The sequence below is a fragment of the Mytilus edulis genome, chromosome 3, assembly GCF_963676685.1.
Source record: "Mytilus edulis chromosome 3, xbMytEdul2.2, whole genome shotgun sequence".
NCBI classification, from domain to species: domain Eukaryota; kingdom Metazoa; phylum Mollusca; class Bivalvia; order Mytilida; family Mytilidae; genus Mytilus; species Mytilus edulis.
The window spans coordinates 13,889,804-13,912,768 of NC_092346.1; the positions used below are offsets into that span (position 1 = coordinate 13,889,804).

General features: G+C 31.9%; 1 protein-coding gene across 2 annotated transcripts in view; it reads right to left on the reverse strand.

Annotated features, from left to right (window-relative positions):
• Window positions 1-3,214: 3,214 nt before the first annotated feature.
• LOC139515848 (uncharacterized) overlaps window positions 3,215-22,965 on the reverse strand; it is a 43,326-nt gene continuing 23,575 nt past the window's right edge. For both annotated transcript variants that reach the window (XM_071305578.1, XM_071305576.1), the window contains 3 exons: window positions 14,326-14,492; window positions 9,640-9,726; window positions 3,215-8,658 (listed from right to left, as the gene is read on the reverse strand). In XM_071305578.1, the coding sequence (XP_071161679.1) occupies window positions 8,023-8,658; window positions 9,640-9,726; window positions 14,326-14,492 (890 nt within the window). In that variant the 3' untranslated portion in view covers window positions 3,215-8,022. The remainder of the gene's footprint in view (window positions 8,659-9,639; window positions 9,727-14,325; window positions 14,493-22,965) is intronic.

The window sequence follows — 22,965 nt, forward strand, 5'->3', positions numbered from 1 at the left end:
CTAGTCTGTTCGTCCGTTTAATTGTCTGTTCTTCTGTTCGTCCAACTTCAGGTTTAAGTTTTTGGTCAAAGTGGTTTTTGATGAAGTTGAAGTCAAATCGATTTGAAACTTAGTACACATGTTCCCTATGATATGATATTTCTAATTTCAACGCCACATTATATTTTTGACCCCAATTTCATGGTCCACTGAACATAGAAAATATGAACTATGGACACATTCTTGTTTAAATTTTGTTTTTTTAAATAACAGAAGAGCCCACTGATTAATCTGTGGAAAGCCTTTAATTGAGTAATCTGTATTTAAGTGAGTGGGTCAGAAAGTCACAAAGGAGTAGGTCCGGTAAGGATCAATTTTGGCCTCAAATTTCAAGTTCATCTAACGAATGAATTTGACCTCTTTTTAAACACTTAAGTGTCTATTTCATTTGATTCAATTAGTTTATGTGAAAGATTTTAACTGATTTAGTCATTGAAAACGATCCGATTTAAGCTCAAATATGAAAATCTACCAAATATGTCGAAAAATGTCACTTTTTAGATAGTTTTTGTCAAAAATGAAAGTGGCCGCATCCGTGTTCATCCAAAATCTTTATATATGTTATGTATTATCATAAAATACAACTTACATTTCAATATTAAGGATGAACACGAATGCGGCCACTTTCGTTTTACACGAAAACCATTCTAAAATGATAGAATTGTGAAGATTTCAGTAATTTAGCGTGACTTAATGGTGCTAGTACTCGATGTATGTGCATTGTATTGCCAAAAACAACCAATATTTATGTAGCAGAAGCATTCTTCTGTCCAATATATATTTAAAAGTTTACATTTTAACAATTTTGTAAAACTACTATATTTTGGGGCCAAAAAGGGGTCTTACCGGACCTACTCCTTTTTTCCACTCTCAAACCCTTTGGAATTATTATGAAATATGAGATGATTTTTTGAACCACTGCCAGAATGTGAGACACATATAAAACAAACTACTGAAAGTCATAATATAAAAATATTTCAACTTAATCACTCCTTTGCATATGTACAAAAAGAAGTTCAGCTCTTAACATTATAATCTGTTGTAGTTGAGATACACTTTTCAGGATTATTCATTTCTAGAAAACATGTTGTAGAAGAACAAGAGTGTACACACTGAAATGTATCACCTTTACTAATCATTGATATAATGTTGATAGTCCTAAATATAAAGCTTTATTACAACTGTCACATAAACTAAACATTAACCAAGAAAACTAACCATTGTCCAATGAACCATGAAAATGAGGTCAAGGTCAGATGAACCATGCCAGGCAGACATGTACAGCTAACAATTCTTCCATACAACAAATATACTGCAAACCAACTTATTTTCGCGACTTTCGCGAGTAGAAAAATAATGCGAATATGTCAATCTTTGATCTTTCCTTAATAAACTTCATCAAGTAAATCAGATAATCGCGAAATTAAATAGCCGCGAAGTGGTCAAGAAAGGGTAAACCGCGAAATAAAGTATCTGCGAAAATAAGTTGGTTTACAGTAGTTGACCTATTGCTTATAAATTAAGAAAAACCGACTAAAACACAAATACTTAACACTAAGCAATGAACCTTGAAAATGAGGTCAAGGTCAAATAATACCTGGGTGATTGACATATAGATCATAAAAGATTTCCGTGCACCAAATATAGTTGACCTATTGCATATAGTTTTCGAAAAATAGACCAAAACTAAAAACTTAACTTTGACCACTGAACCATGAAAATTAGGTCAAGGTCAGATGACACCGGTCAGCTACACATGTACACCTTACAATCATTCCATACACCAAATATAGTAGACCTATTGCATATAGTATAAGAAAAACAGACCAAAACACAAAAACTTAACTATATAACCACTGAATCATGAAAATGAAGAAAACATTAAGAGGATAATCATGGTAAAAAATTAAGTTAGATATCCCTATGCATTTATATTGTACATAGAATAACCCTACATTCAACACGGTTTACCTATTTAAATGACAGATGGAAGATACCTACCAGAGACATTTAAATTAATAATTCGATACAAAATGAGCAGCACCACAGGTGACGCAAGTGGAGCAGGTTCAGCTTAACCTTCTGGAGCAACTGAGACCCCTCCCCCAAAGTTTTTGATTGGGTTCCTGTTGCTTAGACTTTAGTTTTCTATCTGATATTTTAAGTACTGTTGCTCGTCTTTTTATGTTTTTCTACTTATGAGTTTGTCCCTCTGGTATCTTTCAACTCTCTTTTACATCCTGCTAGTTCCTCAGTGATGGCTCTTAACCATATTTTCTAGTTTGGTATAGATGGCAGATCTTGAATAATCAGTCTGAAATTTATCAACAATTTTTTCGAGGGAGCACAATTTAGAACTTTGAACATTGTAAAGATTTGTATATTTTGAAGACCATATAATGTGTTTGGTGTCATTAGATTGATGTTTTATTTGTGTATACATGTAGTGTACTTTTTCTTGTTGACTATAAATGAAAATGAAAAAAAAAATCATTTATTTATTTTGTTCTACCGATTGAATGTTTTCAAAATAGGTGAACATCTGTATAGAAAGTACATAATTATCGGTTAAATTTTTCTTAAATTTACCTTAAGGTGGTATCCAACACCTTCACTAAAGTTAATTTGGCTCTTTAATTTTCATAAAATTTTGACATAGTATTCACACACCCTTTGACAAAAATATAAAAATTTCAAAAAATTTGAACCAACCATTTTATCAGAAAAATTACACTGGTCATATAGCAGATTGACAAACACTAATTTTGATCATTTAGAAGCTTAATATTCCCTTAACAACACAACGTAATTAAAACGTTTAGCTGATTTTACAGAATTATCTCCCTGTAGTGTTAGGTACCACCTTAAAATCAACTAATATTCACCTGTTTTGAATGAATTCAATCAGCAATATGTTAACCTTGAGATCTGTCCCCTCTTTTTTAGTTTAAATTCATTTTTTAGTCTCTGTGATTTGGGAATTTGTGTTTTTCCATACAAAACCATTAACTATGAAATTTCTACATACATATCCTTAAATAGATCCATTTTGGTATATGAAGTTATGAACATCAAAATTCTAGAAGGAATACTAGGATACATGTCTTTATGGAAGACTCACACATTTTTCTAAATAATTTCCATGTACATGCATATAAGAAAATAAAGCTTTAGATATTCTAAAATTATTTTTATTGAGACAAATATCACAGTTATTTTGGCTTACAGAGTAAAGACCAATCACCTAGTTACCTGATTATAATATCAAATTTGGGACAGCTAATTTGAGAAGAAGGTACAATAAACACATACTAGCTACTGAAGTTACATCATCTTAAATTACATATGAATTCAAAATTAAAGTTTTATATTTTTCATTTTGAAAGCCAAGCTGTTTTCTTAGAGAGAAAAAAATCCTGTACTTTTATACATTAAAATAAAAATATAGGGTAGCTTTTCATGATTTTTTTTAAAACTATCTTATTAAAACTTCTTCTGGTGAAGATGGGTCCCTGTGGTATCTTTTGACACTCTTTTAGGTTCTAGGTGTTAGCAAAAGATTTAAACTAAATTAATATTTCATAAATGAGTTATTGTCTGAATATTTCAAATCCATATCTTAGACTTCTTTTTATAAAATTGAACATTTTTTTTTAACTTGCATAAATTTATGAAAACTGTCTTTGTTAATACTAAAATTACACCCCTACAAAATTTCCAAAATAATGTGCAACAGAAATATACAATGAAAAACATTATCTGATCTTGAGGAATTTCAATTTGTAATCATTTATAAAATCTTTCAAAATATTACGAATGTCAAATAAATACATCTTATTTTAAAAAGATAACCGATTACGGTACCTTCTCCTTTGGCATTCTAAAGTGTGTTAACTACCTAGCCTATAAACCAGAATTAGTCATAGTACAATTCAATAGAAAACTAAAGACTTCATGTAAACTGATCAATGCTAAAGACTCAATCCATGTCAAACAAAATCAAATTGGAAATTCCTGCCACAAATTCAAAAAGAAAACATATTTCTGGGATCCCACTTGTCATAGTTGGACTTGACTTTTATTAACATTGTAATTAAATGATATTTTTGCAATAACCCTACAGTCCATTTGAGTTCTGTAAATCTTAAAAATTAATTTTATATGTGGTTGATTTTATGTAACATGTTTTTGCTCTTGTAAAAACTTCAAAAAACTTCAAAAAGTTTTGAATCCCTTTACATAATGAATATGGGTTATTTTTTCAAGTTCATATTTGGGAAAAAAATGGTCCAGAATTTAATGGTTATTGAAATTTTCTGTTGTTCAGGTTAGTAGAAACATGCATCAAAATTTGAAGAGGATTTTTAAAAACTGATGGCCCTAACATGGTGACTAGAATTAATATGGGTGATTTTTACAAGTCCCCTACCAAAATTATGGTTCACCATTTAAAAGATTCAGGATTTTCCAATTAGATTCTGACATAATGTAACTATTAAAACCAGTGACTGAATAAATATCATTTTGTATATGTAAAACAAAAAAAGTTCCCCTTCATCCATGTTAGTAAAATTACATAAATTTTCAAATCAATTCACCTTGAATAACAAGAACACAAAGTAAAACATCATAATACAGAACAGACCCACTGGTAAAGAAGGGGGTATTGTAACATCGATTATGAATATTGATTTTTCTCTATAAAGAGTTTTTACTATAATTATCGTCATTATTATATGGACAATTTTCATAAACATCTTTGAAAGTTTGAAAGTATAAAAAACCCAAATGGGTTTATCTAATAAATATCAGTCTTTGACAATATCATACATTTGTTTGCAATAAATGGATAAAATATGGGGGGGGGGGGGGGGGGAAACAGCTGATTAGTAATGCACAAATCTTTGTATCATAAAAAAAACATGCGTTTCAGTTATTCTATGGGCTTCTTTTATCCTTTTGATACAAACATAAGCAGACTCTTTGTTGTTGTTGGGTTGATGTCTTACTGCTGTTCATCCTGCATTCTCTTTTATTCTTATATTAGAGAATAGGTTTCCCAATATCTTATTTTTGATTGATCTATGATAATGATTTAGAAGCTCTAATTTGTATTTCCAATGACAAGTGCTACCAAAAATTTGATACATGGCCATTTCAGAGGATCTATATAAAAAAAAATCTTATGAATATGCACTAAAATCTTCAATAGAAGGACAGAGATAATACAGTATAATACCTTGGAGGTATTCTAACTGAGAGTCTGAGATTATATACATATGTAAAGACAGACAAAATGAAGTTGTATGTTATCCAGCTGATGTTATCCCCATTCCATGACCTATAAAGGAGCACCACTCAATAAGCATTTTTTTTTATAATTTTGACAAGTTTCTAAATTTGCTTACATTAATGTGCAATTGTTTATCATGAACCGTATAACAACTTAAATAGGAAACATTACAATTATTTTTTTTAATGTACAGAAAGGCAATCAAGGTCAAATTATTTACAACCTACTTTATTTCAATATAAACTCCTTCAGAAATTTAATTTTGGAGTATATGATGTAAAGATACCTCTTTTGTTCATCAAAGGTACAATAATAAAAATATAACATAACAGTACCTGTAATTGCATTAGCTTTAAAGTTAAAATCACCATTATGGAGCTTGCAAAGATGTTTAAAATATTGATATGAAAACTTCTTAAGCATAACAAATGTATGATCTTATTAAAAATAAGAATGATTGTTGAAGTTTACTGCCACTTGTTTAAGGAAGCTGGCTTGTCATGTTTTAGATTTTTTGTCAGATTTTTGGAATCCTCTGGTTTTATCCATTTGAATGTCTTGAAAAAATTTGCCCTGTGACCCATTTTTCTTTTTATAAATCTTTTACATGTATAATGATAAGCCATCTGTAAAAGTCTTATAAAATTTTAATTACTTTTTAACAGTTTTTGAGAACTTAAACTTGTCAATGATAAAGCTATGAAAAGTCAAGAGAGAATATTTTCCCGCCAAAATTTCAATGGCTAATATCTTGAAAACAAGCACGGTGACCTATATATTTTTTTTTATTTTTGGATTCCTTTATTACTCCCTTATCTATATAAACTATAGTGTTTTGAAAAGTTAATGAGAAGCGAACTCCCTTAAAGCATGACAGCCTGATCTTATTAGTGGAGAATACAGACCTTCCCGGGCAGAAAATGTTGTTTTATGAAAAACTATGCATGTAAAGATCAGGAAAAAGTAAAACAAATATATATCACAATAGAAACAAATTATAAAATATAAAAGAAATAGACTTTTTTAAAACATAAAATATTGCAACAGAACAATAAAACTAACTAATAACAATTGAGCATAATAAAAATTGTCAAAGCACAACTCAATCTGAGTATAATACAAACCATGTGTCCACACTATGCTTAATTACATGGATCTGACAACACTCCTATCTACTTTCTGTTCTGGTAATTAATATGTCAACCAATGAAATTCCTGTCTTCAAAATTTTGAAAGTGTGTATCATTATGACAATTCCAGAGAATCTCTAAAGGTCTTAAAAACAGAAAATAGATCAAAATATCGTCAGATACTTATAAGTGAAGCTTGCATGGACACATGATTTGGATTTGTATTAGTATCAGATTGAGAACAACTGAAACACTAGACTTGTCCATCTCGAACATCCTAACCTTGTTGTAACCTGTACATTGAACCAGATTTTCAGCCAGCTATTCCATTATAACAGATTTGCAGGGTAGGTAGGGTTTTCCAAATTCCAACATACTTTCATTTAGTAATTTTGCATAGGACAAAGGACACGTTCAAAATAGAACTTCCATTTCTACCCTCTGATTTTATTTTACTGGAATAGCCTTTCCCTTTCTTCCCTACCATTTCTTTTAATGGAATAGCCTTTCCCTTTCTACCCTCCCATTTCATCTAAATGGAATAGCCCTTCCTAAAACTTAAAAAGACCAAATGGTAGACAGGATATTTTATATGACTAAATCTTATGAACTGATTAACATTTAATTCTAAAACTATACAATACATTCTACTCTCAATAAAATTCCTACTTTCACATGATTCTAAAATCGAAATTAGACAAACATATATTTTCTAAACTTTCCAATCGCTTTTTATATTCCTCAATGATTTATTTCTTCAGTTCCACCTAAGCAATTAGTTTGAATACCTGTAGGCCTTATCACAAAAAAATTGAAGTGTAAAATTTATAGTAAATCTAAAATATTCCTTAACAATTTTACTAAATATTTTTATCGTAAGATTAATTTTACACTTAAAATTTTTTTTTTAAAGATAATTCTAAATATAAAATAAAATTGAAACTAAATTAATTAGTGGATACTGTAAAGTTAAAAAATATTCAAAGTTTTCTAATAACGAGAATAATGCAACTGGGTGAGTATCACTATAATAAGAACGTGCATTCTAATATCTGATAGATTAGATATTTGTATATTCAGCTTTTTTCCTGAAATCGCAATAATTATTCTCCAATTCTGTCCATTTTTCAAAAATCACATTAATAAATACATGCAGTAACCTCTGATTTAATTGTACATGTGTATGGTTCCATTTAACAACTCTACACATTCATTAAATTAAGACACTACACTATAGTCTTAAACAATGAATACACTAGTAATTAAAATAATTTAAATGCCATGCATTTGTAACATTATTACCCTTTGTTAGGTTCTGACATAATTTTTTGGCAAATATAAATAAGCACTTATCTTTTTAGTTTTTTATCACCTTTAAGAATGATACAAAGATAATTTTGTTTTCATTCTTTCACATTTTATTTTTCAGCTAAATTTGAAGCAATCAGATGTTTACTGATAGTTTGTGTGACATATCTTCAGAGTAAAATATGAAAATAATTTTAAAATGTAAGATACCAAATTACAAGATGAGTAAATTTTAATTTGCGTAGAAATATATCAATTTTTGTAGTACATTGTCCTTTCTTTAACCTTGAGTTCTCTAACAAATAACCCATCCCCCTCATCTTTTGCAAACCATTCATTACAGGGGAAAATGTATTCCTCGTACAGAGGAACTTTAAGTTCAATATTATCCGACATTCTACGTTGATTTTTCTTGTCTTTTGATTTTGATTTATATTCTTCCTCACTTTCACTGGAATCGCTACTACTAGAAGAATCTCTTTTTCCTCTTTTCTTTTTCTGTGCTTTTTTATTGTTCTTTTCCTTCCTTCCTTTCCTACCTCTGAGTTCTTCCTCTTCATCCGAACTATCATCGTCATATTTTGAACGAGATTTTGATGTTCTTCTGCCTTTTCTCCCTTTCAGATCTTCATTGTCAGAAAGGTCGTCATCATATTTTGAACGAGATTTTGACGTTCTTCTGCCTTTTCTTCCTTTCAGATCTTCATTGTCAGAAAGATCATCATATTTAGAACCTTTTTTCTTCAGTTTTTGCATCCTATCTTCAAGTTCATCCACTTCATCTTTACCACCTTTTCGTTTTGTATGCTTCATTTTTGCTGCTTCTTTCTTTGTTTTCTTGAGATATTCAACAATCTCTTTCCTCTGTAGGTATCGTTTTATCTTTACCTGTAAAATATAATATTTCCAATCATTAAAATATTTCCAAAAGTAATTTGATATTCTGTTATGTTTCTCTCAACAGTTCAGAAGTATTACATTTGTAGCATGTTAACATGACCAAAATAGTTTAAAAAACAGAATTTCTATAGCTGAAAATGTATTATTGTTATACCGTAAATGCTTTTTATGATTGTTGTTCCATTGACGTGATCTTACATGCCCATTAATGCATGCATAGCCAAACATGCTATCTGGCCTTTGCGAGTCTTGTATTATTTTTAATTTTAGTTTCTTGTGTTGTAATTTGGAGTTTAGTATGGCGTTCATTATCACTGAACTAGTATATATTATTTTTAGGGGCCAGCTGAAGGACGCCTCTGGGTGCGGGAGTTTCTCACTGCATTGAAGACCTATTGGTGACCTTATGCAGTTGTCTGTTCTATGGTCAGGTTGTTGTCTATTTGACACTTTCCCTATTTCCATTCTCAATTTTATTACCATGCATGTCAACATACCCTGTCACGCTACTTTTGCAATTCAAGGGATTTCTGACCCTGTATGTTACCCTGATTTGTCTCAAACAATTTATTTTTTGTTTTTTATTGAACATACATTATTAAGCATAATCACTGACATTTTTTTTAGTGATTTTACATCATTCATGAACATTTTAGTAATCATATATATAAGTAAACAATGATTATACATAATCCCTAATTTTACAAATTCACTGTAACATATATAGTTATTACATGGAGTATCCATTTGTATGGTATTTGATACCTAACACTACATAGCAACCCTTGTGTACTCAAATACTTGTTAAGATCACCAAGAAATAAACATTCCCCTTAATTCGCAATTTAAAAATGACATTACTAGTTGTTAAAATGGAGATGCAGAAAATATGTAAACAGTCTCTCTAACTTTGACCTCTGTTAAAGTCCTTTTGTGTCTCACTGTTTTATGATATAAAGTATAACTCACGTCTTGTAGATACCATCCTGCCCCCGGTCCAGAGTTATCATGGCCTATTGTAATGGTCTTGATAGGGCCAACATCTACATCTTCATACTGAAAAATATAACATCTACATCTTCATACTGAAAAATATTACATCAACATCTTCATACTGAAAAAACATAACCAGCCAAGAATAAGATCAGATATTCAGTTTTCAAGATAACACTTTGCATCCACAGGCCTTCTTCTCATTTTTGAGGTTTTTCTATATTAGTCCGGCGGATTTGTGAAAAATTGTGCACATCCTGTTACAAGCATGAAATTTGGCATAGACCTTTCTCAACTATTACTCTTTTATTTCAGATAGGGAGGCATTTGAAAAAAATGTCTCACTTCCGGTAAAATCCAAAATGGCTGACGTCATACTTAAATCAGCCCGATATTGAAGGCTAGCGTGTACAAATGTGTTATTATCATGCTACTATCATGATATTTGGTACAAACCTTTGTTTTTTACTACTTTTGGATAAATTAAATAGATAAGGTGTCTTCAGAAACCCCACTTCCGTTTAAAATCCAACATGGCGGACATTGTACTTAAATAAGCTTATTTTTTAGGGAGGGTAATTGAAATGTGTTTTAACGTATTGCTACTATCATTACATTGTATAGGAACCTTTCTTTGGTGCTTCTGATGGCTAGAATGTATAAGACATATGTCTTAAAAACCCTTACTTCCGGTAATAACCAAAATGAGGGACATATAAATATCCTTTTTTTATTCAAATTTCAACTTTTTTCAAAATGTAAAGAAAATGATGTTATTTTGTGCTGGTCATTCAACTTTTGGCTTAAAGTTATCCCCAAAACCACTTATTCTAGCATGTTGTAAATGTTTAGATATAAAGTTGACACTTCCGGTAAAAATATGACGTAAATTTCAAAGATGAGTCCTCAATCTATTTCTTCGATGAAGAGTTTTGGATAGATTGATTAAAACAAAACAAAATCACTATAGTATTAAAAAATATTTAAAATTACTACTATTTGGCCAATAATACATGTTTATCCACAGTCACCACCACATGCACACATCACAGTGCACGGAATACCCGGTTTTCCACATTAAAAATAACCGCGGTATCCTTTCTTACATCCATAATGTACAAGCTTCTGAAAAAATTATGAGGTCTCAGAAAGAGTTTTTTTTAAGGGACCCTCTTTGTCCCTTCGCGATCCATTAATGACTAGACTAGGTAGCATAAGAGTCAATCCCAAGCTCGTCTTTCTAAACACCTGCATAAGTATATTGCACGTTTTACATGCTTGAAAAGACTAGGCCAAATCGTGGGAATAGCCTCACTTATAATGAGCTTTCTTTTTTGTGCAAAAATTGACTTTCTTGCTTCGTTAATCATGTTAGCTCCATTTGATACAATTGTGCGATCTTACAGTAAAACCCCGGTGATTAAGGCTGATCAATCATCATTCTTTATGTTAAAGTCACATCTTCAAATACCATCAATGTCTCCCTCACAGTCTTTTTTTCCTTTTAAAGCAAAGTGAGAACCGTATCACAACCGGTAAAGGTATGGGTCAGAAGTAAGTGTGTGTGATCACTCATTGCCTAGTGTATTTGAAAGGCCATTGATAGATATTAATCCAAAGATTTTTGCCTCCCCAAACACAATCCATAGTTTGTCTGCCCCTATGTCACGGAATAGCGAAAAAGTATTGACAGCATCATCAGTGACTGTAAATCATGACTCGTTTAAGTTCGTGTTTCACTGCATCAGACACATGCACCATGATTGAAGTGTCAGTCTCTTTATGTGAACATGGTGCTACACTTAAAATACATCACGTGGTGGATAAGATAGAATATCCTGAGCATTTGTTGCTACAACTACCATACTCATCAAAGACTTCATCCACTCCTGTTACAGTTTCAAGGTATTTTATTATGGTAAGGACATAATACCCAATCATCATACTTGTTAGGAAACACCTTGAAACTATAAAAACAGTGGATGTAGTGTCGGATGTGAACATAGGCAATACTGGTATTTTGAAAGCTGATAAAAGAAGCAAGAGCAACATTTAGGGGAAAGGGAATACACAGACGAATCCAGGATTAAAAACATCCTCAAAATTGGCAAAGTTTTCTGAGAGATGACAACAGTGAGAAAGAACTTTTAAGTTTTCATTCACAGCAGCTTGCTCAATACAATTTTGAGTACAAGGTAGTTGAAGCAACAAATGCTCAGGATGTTCAGTGTTATCCAACACTTGATGATGTTTCAAGTTTAGCACCATGTTTACACGAAGAGGCTGACACTAGAATCAAGATCGATGTGTCTGATGCGATGAAACACAGACTTAAATGAGTCATGACTCAAACAGATACTGATGTCATTGCTGTTTCGCTATTCCGTGACATAGGGGCAGACAAACTTTGGTTTGCATTTGGAAGGGAAAAGGTATAAGATATATATCAATCGATGACCTTTCAAATGCACTAGGCATTAAAAGATAACACGTTTGCTGGAAAAGGAACTGCGTTGGTGTCATTAATGGAGTTTGAAGATGTGACTATAGCATTTAGAATGATGATTAACCAGCCAACATCACAATATGGATTTGATAAGTTTAATGTCATTGAAAACGATACGTGGTTTTGTTGTAAGATCGAAAAAAAGAAACAGATTTGGTTAACAAGGCAAGAAAATATGTGTTTTTGGAATTAAACGATGTGAGAAACAATACCACAGTCTTTGTAAATGTTGGAAATCAGCTCTCCGATTGTGAATTGCGGCCTAACGAGTATGCTGATTGGGTATTATGTCCTTACCTTAATAAAATACCTTGAAACTGAAATACGAGTGGATGAAGTCTTGGATGCGTATGGTAGTTATAGCAACAAATGGTCAGGATATTCTATCTTATCCACCACGTGATGTATTTCAAGTTCAGCACCAAGTTCACATTTAGAGGCAGACACTAAAATCATGGTGCATGTGTCTGATGCAGTCAAACACAAACATAAACGAGTCATGATTCGAACAGTCGTTAATGATGATGCTGTCACTACTGTTTCGCTATTCTGTCACATAGGAGTAGACGAACTATGGATTGTGTTTGGGGAGGGCAAAAGACTTTGGATGAGTATCTATCAATGGCCTTTCAAATGCACTAGGCAATGAGTGATTTAATCAGACTAAATCACCGGGGTTTAACTGTAAGATCGCACAAACTTAACAGATGGGTATAAAATTGTAAACGAAGCAAGAAAATAACTATTTGCGCAAAAGGGAAGGCTTTTTGATGCTGTCCCTCAACTTGGTCATGTCTTTTCCAGCATGTAAATCATGCAATATACTTAGGTAGGTGTTTAGGGAGACGAGCTTGGGATTGGCTCTTATGCTACACACTCAAGGCGAGGACAAAGAGGATAGCTTTTTAAAAACTCTTTTTGAGACCTCATCATTTTGTCAGAATCTTGTACATTGTGGATGTAAGAATGGATACCGCAGTTATTTTTAATGTTGAAAATCGGGTATCCCGTGCACTGCGATGTGTGCATGTCATGGTGACTGTGAATAAAAATGTATTCTTGGCCAAATAGTAGTAACTTTAAATATTTTTTAGTATTATGGTGATTTTATTTTGTTTTAATCAATCTATCCAAAACTCTTCATCGAAGAAATAGATTGAGGACTCATCTTTGAAATTTACGTCATATTTTTACCGGAAGTGTCAACTTTATATCTAAACATTTACAACATGCTAGAATAAGTGGTTTTGGGGATAACTTTAAGCCAAAAGTTGAATGACCAGCACAAAATAACATCATTTTCTTTACATTTTGAAAAAAGTTGAAAATTTTAATAAAAAAATATATTTCTATGTCCGCCATTTTGGATATTTAAAGAAGTAAGGGTTTTTAAGACATATGTCTTATACATTGTATCCATCAGAAGCACCAAAGAAAGAATCCTTCACAATGTAATGATAGTAGCAATACGTTAAAACACATATCAATTACCCTCCCTAAAAAATAAGCTTATTTAAGTACAATGTCCGCCATGTTGGATTTTTACCGGAAGTGGGGTTTCTGAAGACATCTTATCTATTTAATTTATCCAAAAGTAGTAAAAAACAAAGGTCTGTACCAAATATTATGATAGTAGCATGATAACACATTTTTACAAGCTAGCCTTCGATATTTGGCTTGTTTAAGTATGATGTCCGCCATTTTGGATTTTACCGGAAGTGAGACATTTTTTTCAAATGCCTCCCTATCTGAAAAAAAAGAGTAATAGTTGAGGAAGGTCTATGCCAAATTTCATGTTTGTAACAGGATGTGCACAATTCGTCTGAAATATGCTTGTAGCCGCCGGACTATATAGATTTTATTGCTCTGTAGAATAAATTCTAAATTTAAAACTGATATTTCACAAGGCTATATAGGCTGTTCTGGCCAAACTTGATATTCTCAGTTACTGTGAGTTATAGATCAACTATATTTAGGGTATGAAAAAAACATATCCTTCAGACAGATTTTGCCTGTCCTTACCCTCATTTCATGCTTTAATTGTTTTCATGGTGATAATTTTCATTTCACACTTCTGAAGAGATATGGGTCGGGTAATAAGTGATTTTACAAAACATAAACTAAATGTTGACTACTTTCTGTTCAGCTGATTTTACCTGGAATGAATCAAGTTGTCCTCTCTCAAAATTGTTTTTTTCATCATCAAGAATTTTTTTCTTGGTCATGGTTTTCTCTCCGTTGATTTGAATAAAAACATTTGCATCTGTCCCAGCATATCTTTTATCACCCGTCTTTATAAATATCATGTACTTTGTCTTTTGGCCTGAATACATGAAAAATAGCAGAATAAAAGTCAATTAATTAATTTTCTTAGAAAATAAGCACAATATATATATATATATATATGCAACAACTAAAACAACTATTTGTTTAAATTTAAAAATTGTTATGTACAATAAACGGCAAAAATATGCTTTATACAGACCATCAATCAATATGTTAAACTTTTACCCAAATTTTGTGTAGCTCAAGCTACAAAGATACTTTTTGTCATGCATCCGATTTCACCTAGATGGATGCACACGCCCGATGAAGCTAATTTGTTTAGCGAAATATTGCGTGAATAATATATAAAATATATAACAACTAATTTTATAACACTCATTTGTGTGTTAAAGTTTCTAGTTTTATTACAATTCTCCTAGAATTCAATTATCACTGTTTGTCAGAGATTGGCAATACCAATTTTGAAATAATTGAGTTACCAAAATGGTAATGGTGCAAAATTTCCCTCAGACATCATCAAGTGGCGAATTATTTGTTACAAAAGATCTAATGTCTTTCTTATTTGAATGATGTATGGAGACAGGGATTAGTTTGAATCCTTGTCCTTTTTGGTCTTAGAAGGAAAGTTATCTGCTTGTAACAACTTACCCGTACTCTTTTTTATACTGTAAATACTGTGGATTCATTAATTTTCGTTTGATACCAATTTTCGTGTACAGGTTAATCACGAAATTAAATGTTCAACAAATTGCAAAGTTGTCATTGGCGGTTGCAGACTTTGGCAAAACCACATATAGTGACTATTAGTCGTTAATTTTGTTTTCATTTGAACTCTTTAGGAAAGTTTACTCATTGGCAATCATACCACATCTCCTTATTTTCAAACTAAACAAAAAAGTTGATTTATGTTGTGAGTTCTAGGAATGTATCTGAAGGACCCACATGTATAGCCCTGACCCCTCATCAATGCTAACTTTACTTTTGGTCCAATTTAGTTTTAGCAGCTTCTCATCCTTTGTATTTGGAATTTCAAATATTATTGCCCATTTAGAATTACTGAAGAAACATTAATTGTTGAAATTTTCATCTGGGCATTAACATTTCTCCTTTTAATGTTATTTTTAAACAATATTTAGGATTAAAAAAAAATACTTATCAAACATATCTGTTTGAACAACTGACTTATGATAAATACCAGAATAAAAAATAATAGTATAAAAAATATCAAATAAACTATAAATTCTCTATAGCAAAAATAACACTGCACACAGAAAACAAAACATCTAATATGATCCTATCCTATAATCTCTTAGGTCCTATATAAAGCAAGCTTAAGGGTCAATTCCTACCCCATAGAAAATATCACTGGTATTCCAGTGGAAACCAGTGGTATACCATTGGAATCCAGTGGTATACCACTGGACAACACTGGAATGACTTATTCCAGTGGTATTCCAGTGGAGTTACCATTGAAATTCGAGTGGAAAGATGCATTCCACTGGAATTTTGAATAAATTATACCAGTGGAAAAAAAAATCAGTGGAATACCAGTGGGAAAAAAATCAGTGGAATACCACTGGACCCCTGCGAGATGAAATTCATGAACTGATGATGAACCACCATGAACTGTTCATGAATGTTCATGAACAATGCATGACTGTTCATAATGAGTTCATTAAGTTTGTTCATGAATTTAGTTCATGAATAGTTCATAAAATGCAGTTCATGAATATTTTCTGAACTTTAATGAACTGTGAGTCAGTTCATAATGTTCATAAATTGTTCATAACACATGTTCATGAACATTTTATGAACTTTTAATGAATAAATGAATTCATTAAGTTCATAAATAAATTCATAAATTTGACTGTCATACAAGTTCTTATAAACATCTATACATTGTATTATGACATCACAATTAAAGTGCTTTTAGCATGACCTCCAGGTTATTCATTTACAGATCTTGAGATCATTTTGAGACAAAATTCAGTTGAATAGCAAAAGTGTAAATACATGTACATGTTTGTTTATCAAAAAGCATTAAAAATATAAATATATAAAAAAGAAGATGTGGTATGATTGCCAATGAGACAACTATCCACAAAAGACCAAAATGACACAAACATCAACAACTATAGGTCACCGTACGGCCTTCAACAATGAGCATTGAGCCCATGCCGCATAGTCAGCTGTAAAAGGCCCCGATAAGACAATGTAAAACAATTCAAACGAGAAAACTAACGGCCTTATTTATGTGAAAAAATGAACGAAAAACAAATAACACATAAACAAACGACAACCACTGATATACTCACTTTTGCTGTGCTGCGACTCCCCAAAAGTTTAAAGAATTGAAACCAACTTTGGGACGTACATGTACATCTATACAGAGGGACAAGGGTAAAACGTATTGCCCCCTCCGCTATGGCAGAGGCAAAATTAAAAAAAAATCATACAGATTTGATTAGTTCCCTTTCACAGCATGCAGGTAGAGCCTCATATTACTTCAATACATGTGATACAAATGTGTTTACAAATGTAGTGTAAGCTTAAGTAATTATAAGCAAAAGTATGTCCATAAAAAATATTTCCTTTTCATTGAACAACAGAAATTAGCTCAGCACCTTTTTCTTTTTTTTTCATACTACACCAGAAGAGTGTTACATTTTGAGAGTCATACAAAATTTGGGACTAACTTTGAAGTTTTGTAACTTACTTTGAGCTGGAGATGTTTCTCATGTTTCGTTTTTACAATCATGACAATGGTAAACTTAATTTCTTTCTTCTAAAGATGTAATTTCTGATTGTCTCTCCAAGTTCACACATGTGCCTTTCTTAACCATCATACGGCACATAGAGGAACTTGGAAACAAAGCCCAGATTAATGACAATTCATTCTTTCCCAAACATTGCAGACCGGTGTCAATAATTATCATATTTAATGAATTACGTTTACCTATTGTAAAACGCTTCAATGACTTTCAGGGGCGTAGCTAGGTATTCATTCAAGTGTAGGCACAAATCGGCAGAGGGTCTGGGGCCGTTAAATAACGCAGTTCAATTGGAAAATCAAATATTTTTAAAAAAATATTTACAATATGTACTGCCCAGCATAGATCCGCGTATCCCTTTAATTAAGCAGTACACCCTTTTTGATATTTTCAAATCTATTCCGTTATGATCGATATATACGTTTAACTTAATTGATAGTATACATATTGACGATCCTTCATTAAAAAAAATAGGCACGTGCACGTAAACACTGATATTACTACATAATAACACTATAAATACATCAACCATCAATATTTTGATTCTTAAATAAAGACAACAGTAGTATACCGCTGTTCGAAACTCATAAATCCATGGACAAAAAACAAAATCGGGGTAACAAACTAAAACCGAGGGAAACGCATTAAATATAAGAGGAGAACAACGACATAACACTAAAATGTAACACACATAGACAAAATCCCACGAGAATAACAAATATAACATATATATATAACATCAAAACCAAATACATGAATTTGGGATAGATAAGTACCGTGACACGTCTTATCGCAATGTGAATTTACACTCAAAAATAAGAGAAAATAAACGACACAACGTTATAATGTAATACACACAGAAACGAACTATAATATAACAATGGCCATATTCCTGACTTGGTACAGGGCATTTTTAAAGGAAAAAATGGTGGGTTGAACCTGGTTTTGTGGCATGCCAAACCTCGCACTTTTATGGCCATGTGAAATATAACATCAAAATGACAACACAGGACTACAATATAAATAAATTGGAGAACACAATTGACAAAGAATCACACGAACAACAGCCAACAAAAGGCAACATGTTCAAAATTTTAATACGCCAGAAGTGTATTTTGTCCACACAAGACCTACGTGCGACGCCCAGATACAAAAGTTTGAAAGCCGAAACGAGTACAAAGTTGAACAGCATCGAGGACCAAAAGATCAAAAAGGTTGTGCCAAAAACGGCAAGGGTTTTCTGTTAGTTACCTGAAAATCCCTATAATTTAGAATAATTTATACTTTTGCAAATAAGAAACACAAAAAGGCATATAGACCTTCACCCTAGCCACACAAACACATACATACATGTACATAGTCGATGCCTAATGCAAAAGTTCTGTTCTGTTCATACTAACGTAACACAATTTAAGAAATTCGTATTTCCTTATATCCCGCTCTACTGTAAAATCCCTACCTGCTTAGGTAATTGTGGTCATTACACGTAGATCTGAGAGTACTCAAAACTACTGGAAGCTAGTTGATAGATTGATTTTTAAACAACCAGTGTAAAATATTTATGCAAGTTTAGAACAAAAAAAACTAATTGATTATTTACATTAGACATAACAGGGAGCTTAGTCCTGTAATAGGCGTTGTACAGGACGAAGGTCTGGAAATTTGAAAATGCCATGCATTGGAAAATGTGGGATTACTGAATAGGAGCAGAAACTTTGCCTTTCAGTAGACCAACTACGAACTCCTCAAATAGTGGCATTCTCTCTACAACTAGGCATAAGATTAAATGTCCCCATTCTGACCAGACGTGACTACGTATTTATACATCCTGCACAGCCAAACGGACGACCAACATTGGCAAGTCGGATGAAGACAAAGTGGAAAGCTTAGGTTGAAAACTAATAACTAATTAAAAATTCCTGTGTCTAAGTTGAGGTTCATTCAAGTTTTTGTTGATAGAATTGAAATGATCTGAACCAAAGTTCTAGTTTATAGTTTCTATATAAGGTACACACATAAAACAACATTCAATTCTATCCAATATTCCATTCACTAAGGACGAGAGACTAGTGTATACATGATATTCGATAATTAGAGTTGTGGTAACTTCACTGGAGTTCATCTACATATAACGTTGTTTATTATTTTTTTTTAACAAAAAAAAAAATATTTGTGAAAAAAATATGTGTAGGCACGTGCCTAAAGTGCCTAACGGCAGCTACGCCCCTGACTTTGACAAAAGATTGCAATGCAGACAAATGATTACAAGTGACTGGGAATAGAAAAACGTCATAATTACGTCAGCAAAATGGTGGTTTTGACGCTTACAATACAAATGAAGATGAAGTAATATAGCTGTCAAAATAAAAGCAGATTTGTTATCAGATAAGTAAATTATATATATTTTTGATTATTTTTTTTTGCTGAATAACTATTTGTTGAAGCATTATAATAATTATTGATTAATTATAATAAATATAAAACACCAGAAAGTGAAAGTAACCTTTACATTTTACAGTGTTGGTTTAATGTTTTCCATGATAGATTTGTACAATATATTTTATTTCAAGGTAAACATAATTCATGCTTCAGCCATTCTTATGATTGTGTGTGGGCAAATTAAAAGGGGAAAAGGGGGGGGGGGGGTACATTATTTGAAATGTCATGAAAAGGCAAGTAGTATTCATGTTATTAATCTTACTCTATTGATATTTTAATAAAAACAACAATTATTAAATTAAATTATTACATTGTATTATACCTGTTAGAAACTGTTTAATCTTGAGTGTTTATTTAAAACAAATATCAAGGACTTTTGATTCTTTGTGGAGTGATTTTTGATTTTGCAGGGGGAAACTTAGGTGCATTTATTGATTAAAAGATCTGTTCAACTGGGAAGAATTTCAAGCAGAACAACTTCACCAAGATGTTATGTAGCATTTCTAGTTGGAAGTCCAGCAATTTCAATTACAGACAGGAAGAGAAGTTTACTTATGATAATAACACAAAAATGAATATTCAAGAAAATCCTTTTTAATAATTTCATGAACTTTAGATGAACAGTTCATGAACTACAAGTGGACAAACAATGTTCATGAATTAAATTACTGATGAACAGTTCATGAACACAGTAGTTCATGTGTTCATGAATGATTCATGGACTGGTATATTTCATGAACAAATTCATGAATCATTCATAAAAAATTCATGAACTATACATGAACAGGACATGAACTACAAATGGACAAGCGTGTTCATGAACTATAAAATCATGAACAATTCATGAATAATAAAAGTTCAAGAACTATTTTTGTTCATGAACTTTAATGAACCAAAGAGTTCATGAACACTTTCTGTTCATGAATAGTTCATTATTCACTGGTTCATGAACATGCATGTCCATTTGTAGTTCATGTCTAGTTCATTAACTGTTCATGAATCTTTTATGAACAATTCATGAATTGTGTTCATGAATCATTCATGAATCATCCATGAACATTCATGAATTATTCATAATCATTTCGCAGGGGGACTATCAAAAGGAAAAAAAAATATCTTATTTTAAATGTACATATAATTAAGTTATAATTGAACAAACAATATAATATATAACAAACAACATGCCCTTTTTAAATCTATATAATTTAAGTAAATCTATATGAATTATAAACATAAATACTGATACAATGCATAGATCCCAAATGACATATGTACATTTCTAATTACAAAATAAAAAAATACAAAATTAAAGTGTAATAATTGAACAAACAATATATATAAGGCCTAAAACCAGAGGCTCCCTGGAGCCTGGAGCCGCACACCTGGTAACCTGTTGGATACCCAACAGCAGCAACCGTCCATGTTTTTTGACAAATTGGAACAAAATGAGCAATCTTTTCCCCTAGGGTCCAATGTTAAACTATGTTCCCTGCTGGTGGCCATAATGGATCAGGTGTGGACATGTAGGATACAATTTTTAAAGAAACCCACCTAAGGACCATTGTCACCAAGTTTGGTTCCAACTGGTACAGTAGATTCAGAAGAGGTGATCTTTGAATACATTTTCCCAAAATGGCATCCATCTTGGATCATGTGTGGACATGACGGATACAATTTTGAAAAGGGACCGCTCAAAGACTTTTGTGACCAAGTTTGGTTCCAATTGGCCAAGCGGTTTCAGAGGTGTAGAAAACAATAGGGGCATCCTCAGGGGTTTTCTTCAGAGCAAGGGATGACGGAGATCCCTCTCAATTAATGCCCCTTCAAAAATGGTGTATTCTTTAATACAATTTAAGAACAAGGCGGGCTTGTGATTATATCCCCATCTGAACAAATTTTCTGAAGAAAACGCTGATCCTATGTCTCATAACTTTTTAGTTTTTTATTTAAATTGGAATTTTCATGCAGTATAATTTTTATAGTGTGGATATTATAATTGCTTCATTATATTTGTACTTTCAGTAGAAATGAATTTTTTATAGTGAAGATTAAAGAATGATCATACCACAAAGATTTATGGTTGTTTTTGTTAAACTGTGAGTTAGCATGATGCATGATTTACTGAAACCCTAATTTCCAAAACAAGTACTGTGACCGCAAATTATTCAATACAACAATTTTTTATTTGAATTCCACTGGAGAGAAATTGTCTGGCATTCCACTGATCTACTGGAATTCCACTGATTGACCAGTGATAATTCCAGTGGAATCTACTGGAATTCCACTGATTTACCAGTGATAATTCCAGTGGAATCTACTGAAATTCCACTGATTTACCAGTGAAGATTCCAGTAGATCAGTGGAATGCCAGAGAAAATACCACTGGAATTCCACTGGAACTTGTTGCATTCCACTGGAGTTACCACTGGTAAATCAGTGGAATTCCAGTAGATCAGTGGAATGCCAGACAATTTTTACCGCTGGATTCCACTGGAATTCCACTGGAATCCAAAGGTTAATCCACTGATTTTGCCAGTGGCTTTCCAGTGGAATTCCACTGGAATTTTGTCATCTTTTTCTATGGGGTACATATTATGGATTCATTGATATTCAAATCATTGTGTATTTTGATGGAGAAGGGGAAACCTTGAATTGAATAGATAGATTTTTAATTTACCTGACCTTTTCTAACAGTTACAAAATTTTTATTACCTAAAATTTCGTGGGCAGAAGGATGTGCTGACTATGTACCAGTGCGAACTGTACAAGCCCGATAATGGTACTTTGATGCATGCAAATGAAGAAACCATGAAATAAAATGCTCTTGAAATTTAAAAATTCAATAGAAAATATTGCTTCAACAATAATATATTTACTGAAGTATTCTGATAAGAAAGTTAAATTTTGTTATAAAAGCACACTATATTAATTTAATGTTATGAAAGTGTATTAAGCATTTCACTCAATGTTAGTATGAGCTGATAAAGTAGGAAAAGAAATTTTAATTTTTAATGGGAGATAACCTATAAAAACAACAATCAACAATTGTAAATGAAATTCTTTTGTAAACGCAACCATCTGTTACTTAAAAATTACAGAAATTACTGTGATGTTTTTTTTATTAACGCTGAAAACATTACAGTATCAAATGAATTCAGTGATTTTCATCATAAATTTTTTGAAAAAGCATTGATTAAATTTTTCATTTTTGACAGAGATCAAAGTTATGCAATAATAAATGCTGAACTTACAGTTTTTTATTTCTTAATTTTGTACAACAAAAGAACCTCAGATACTATA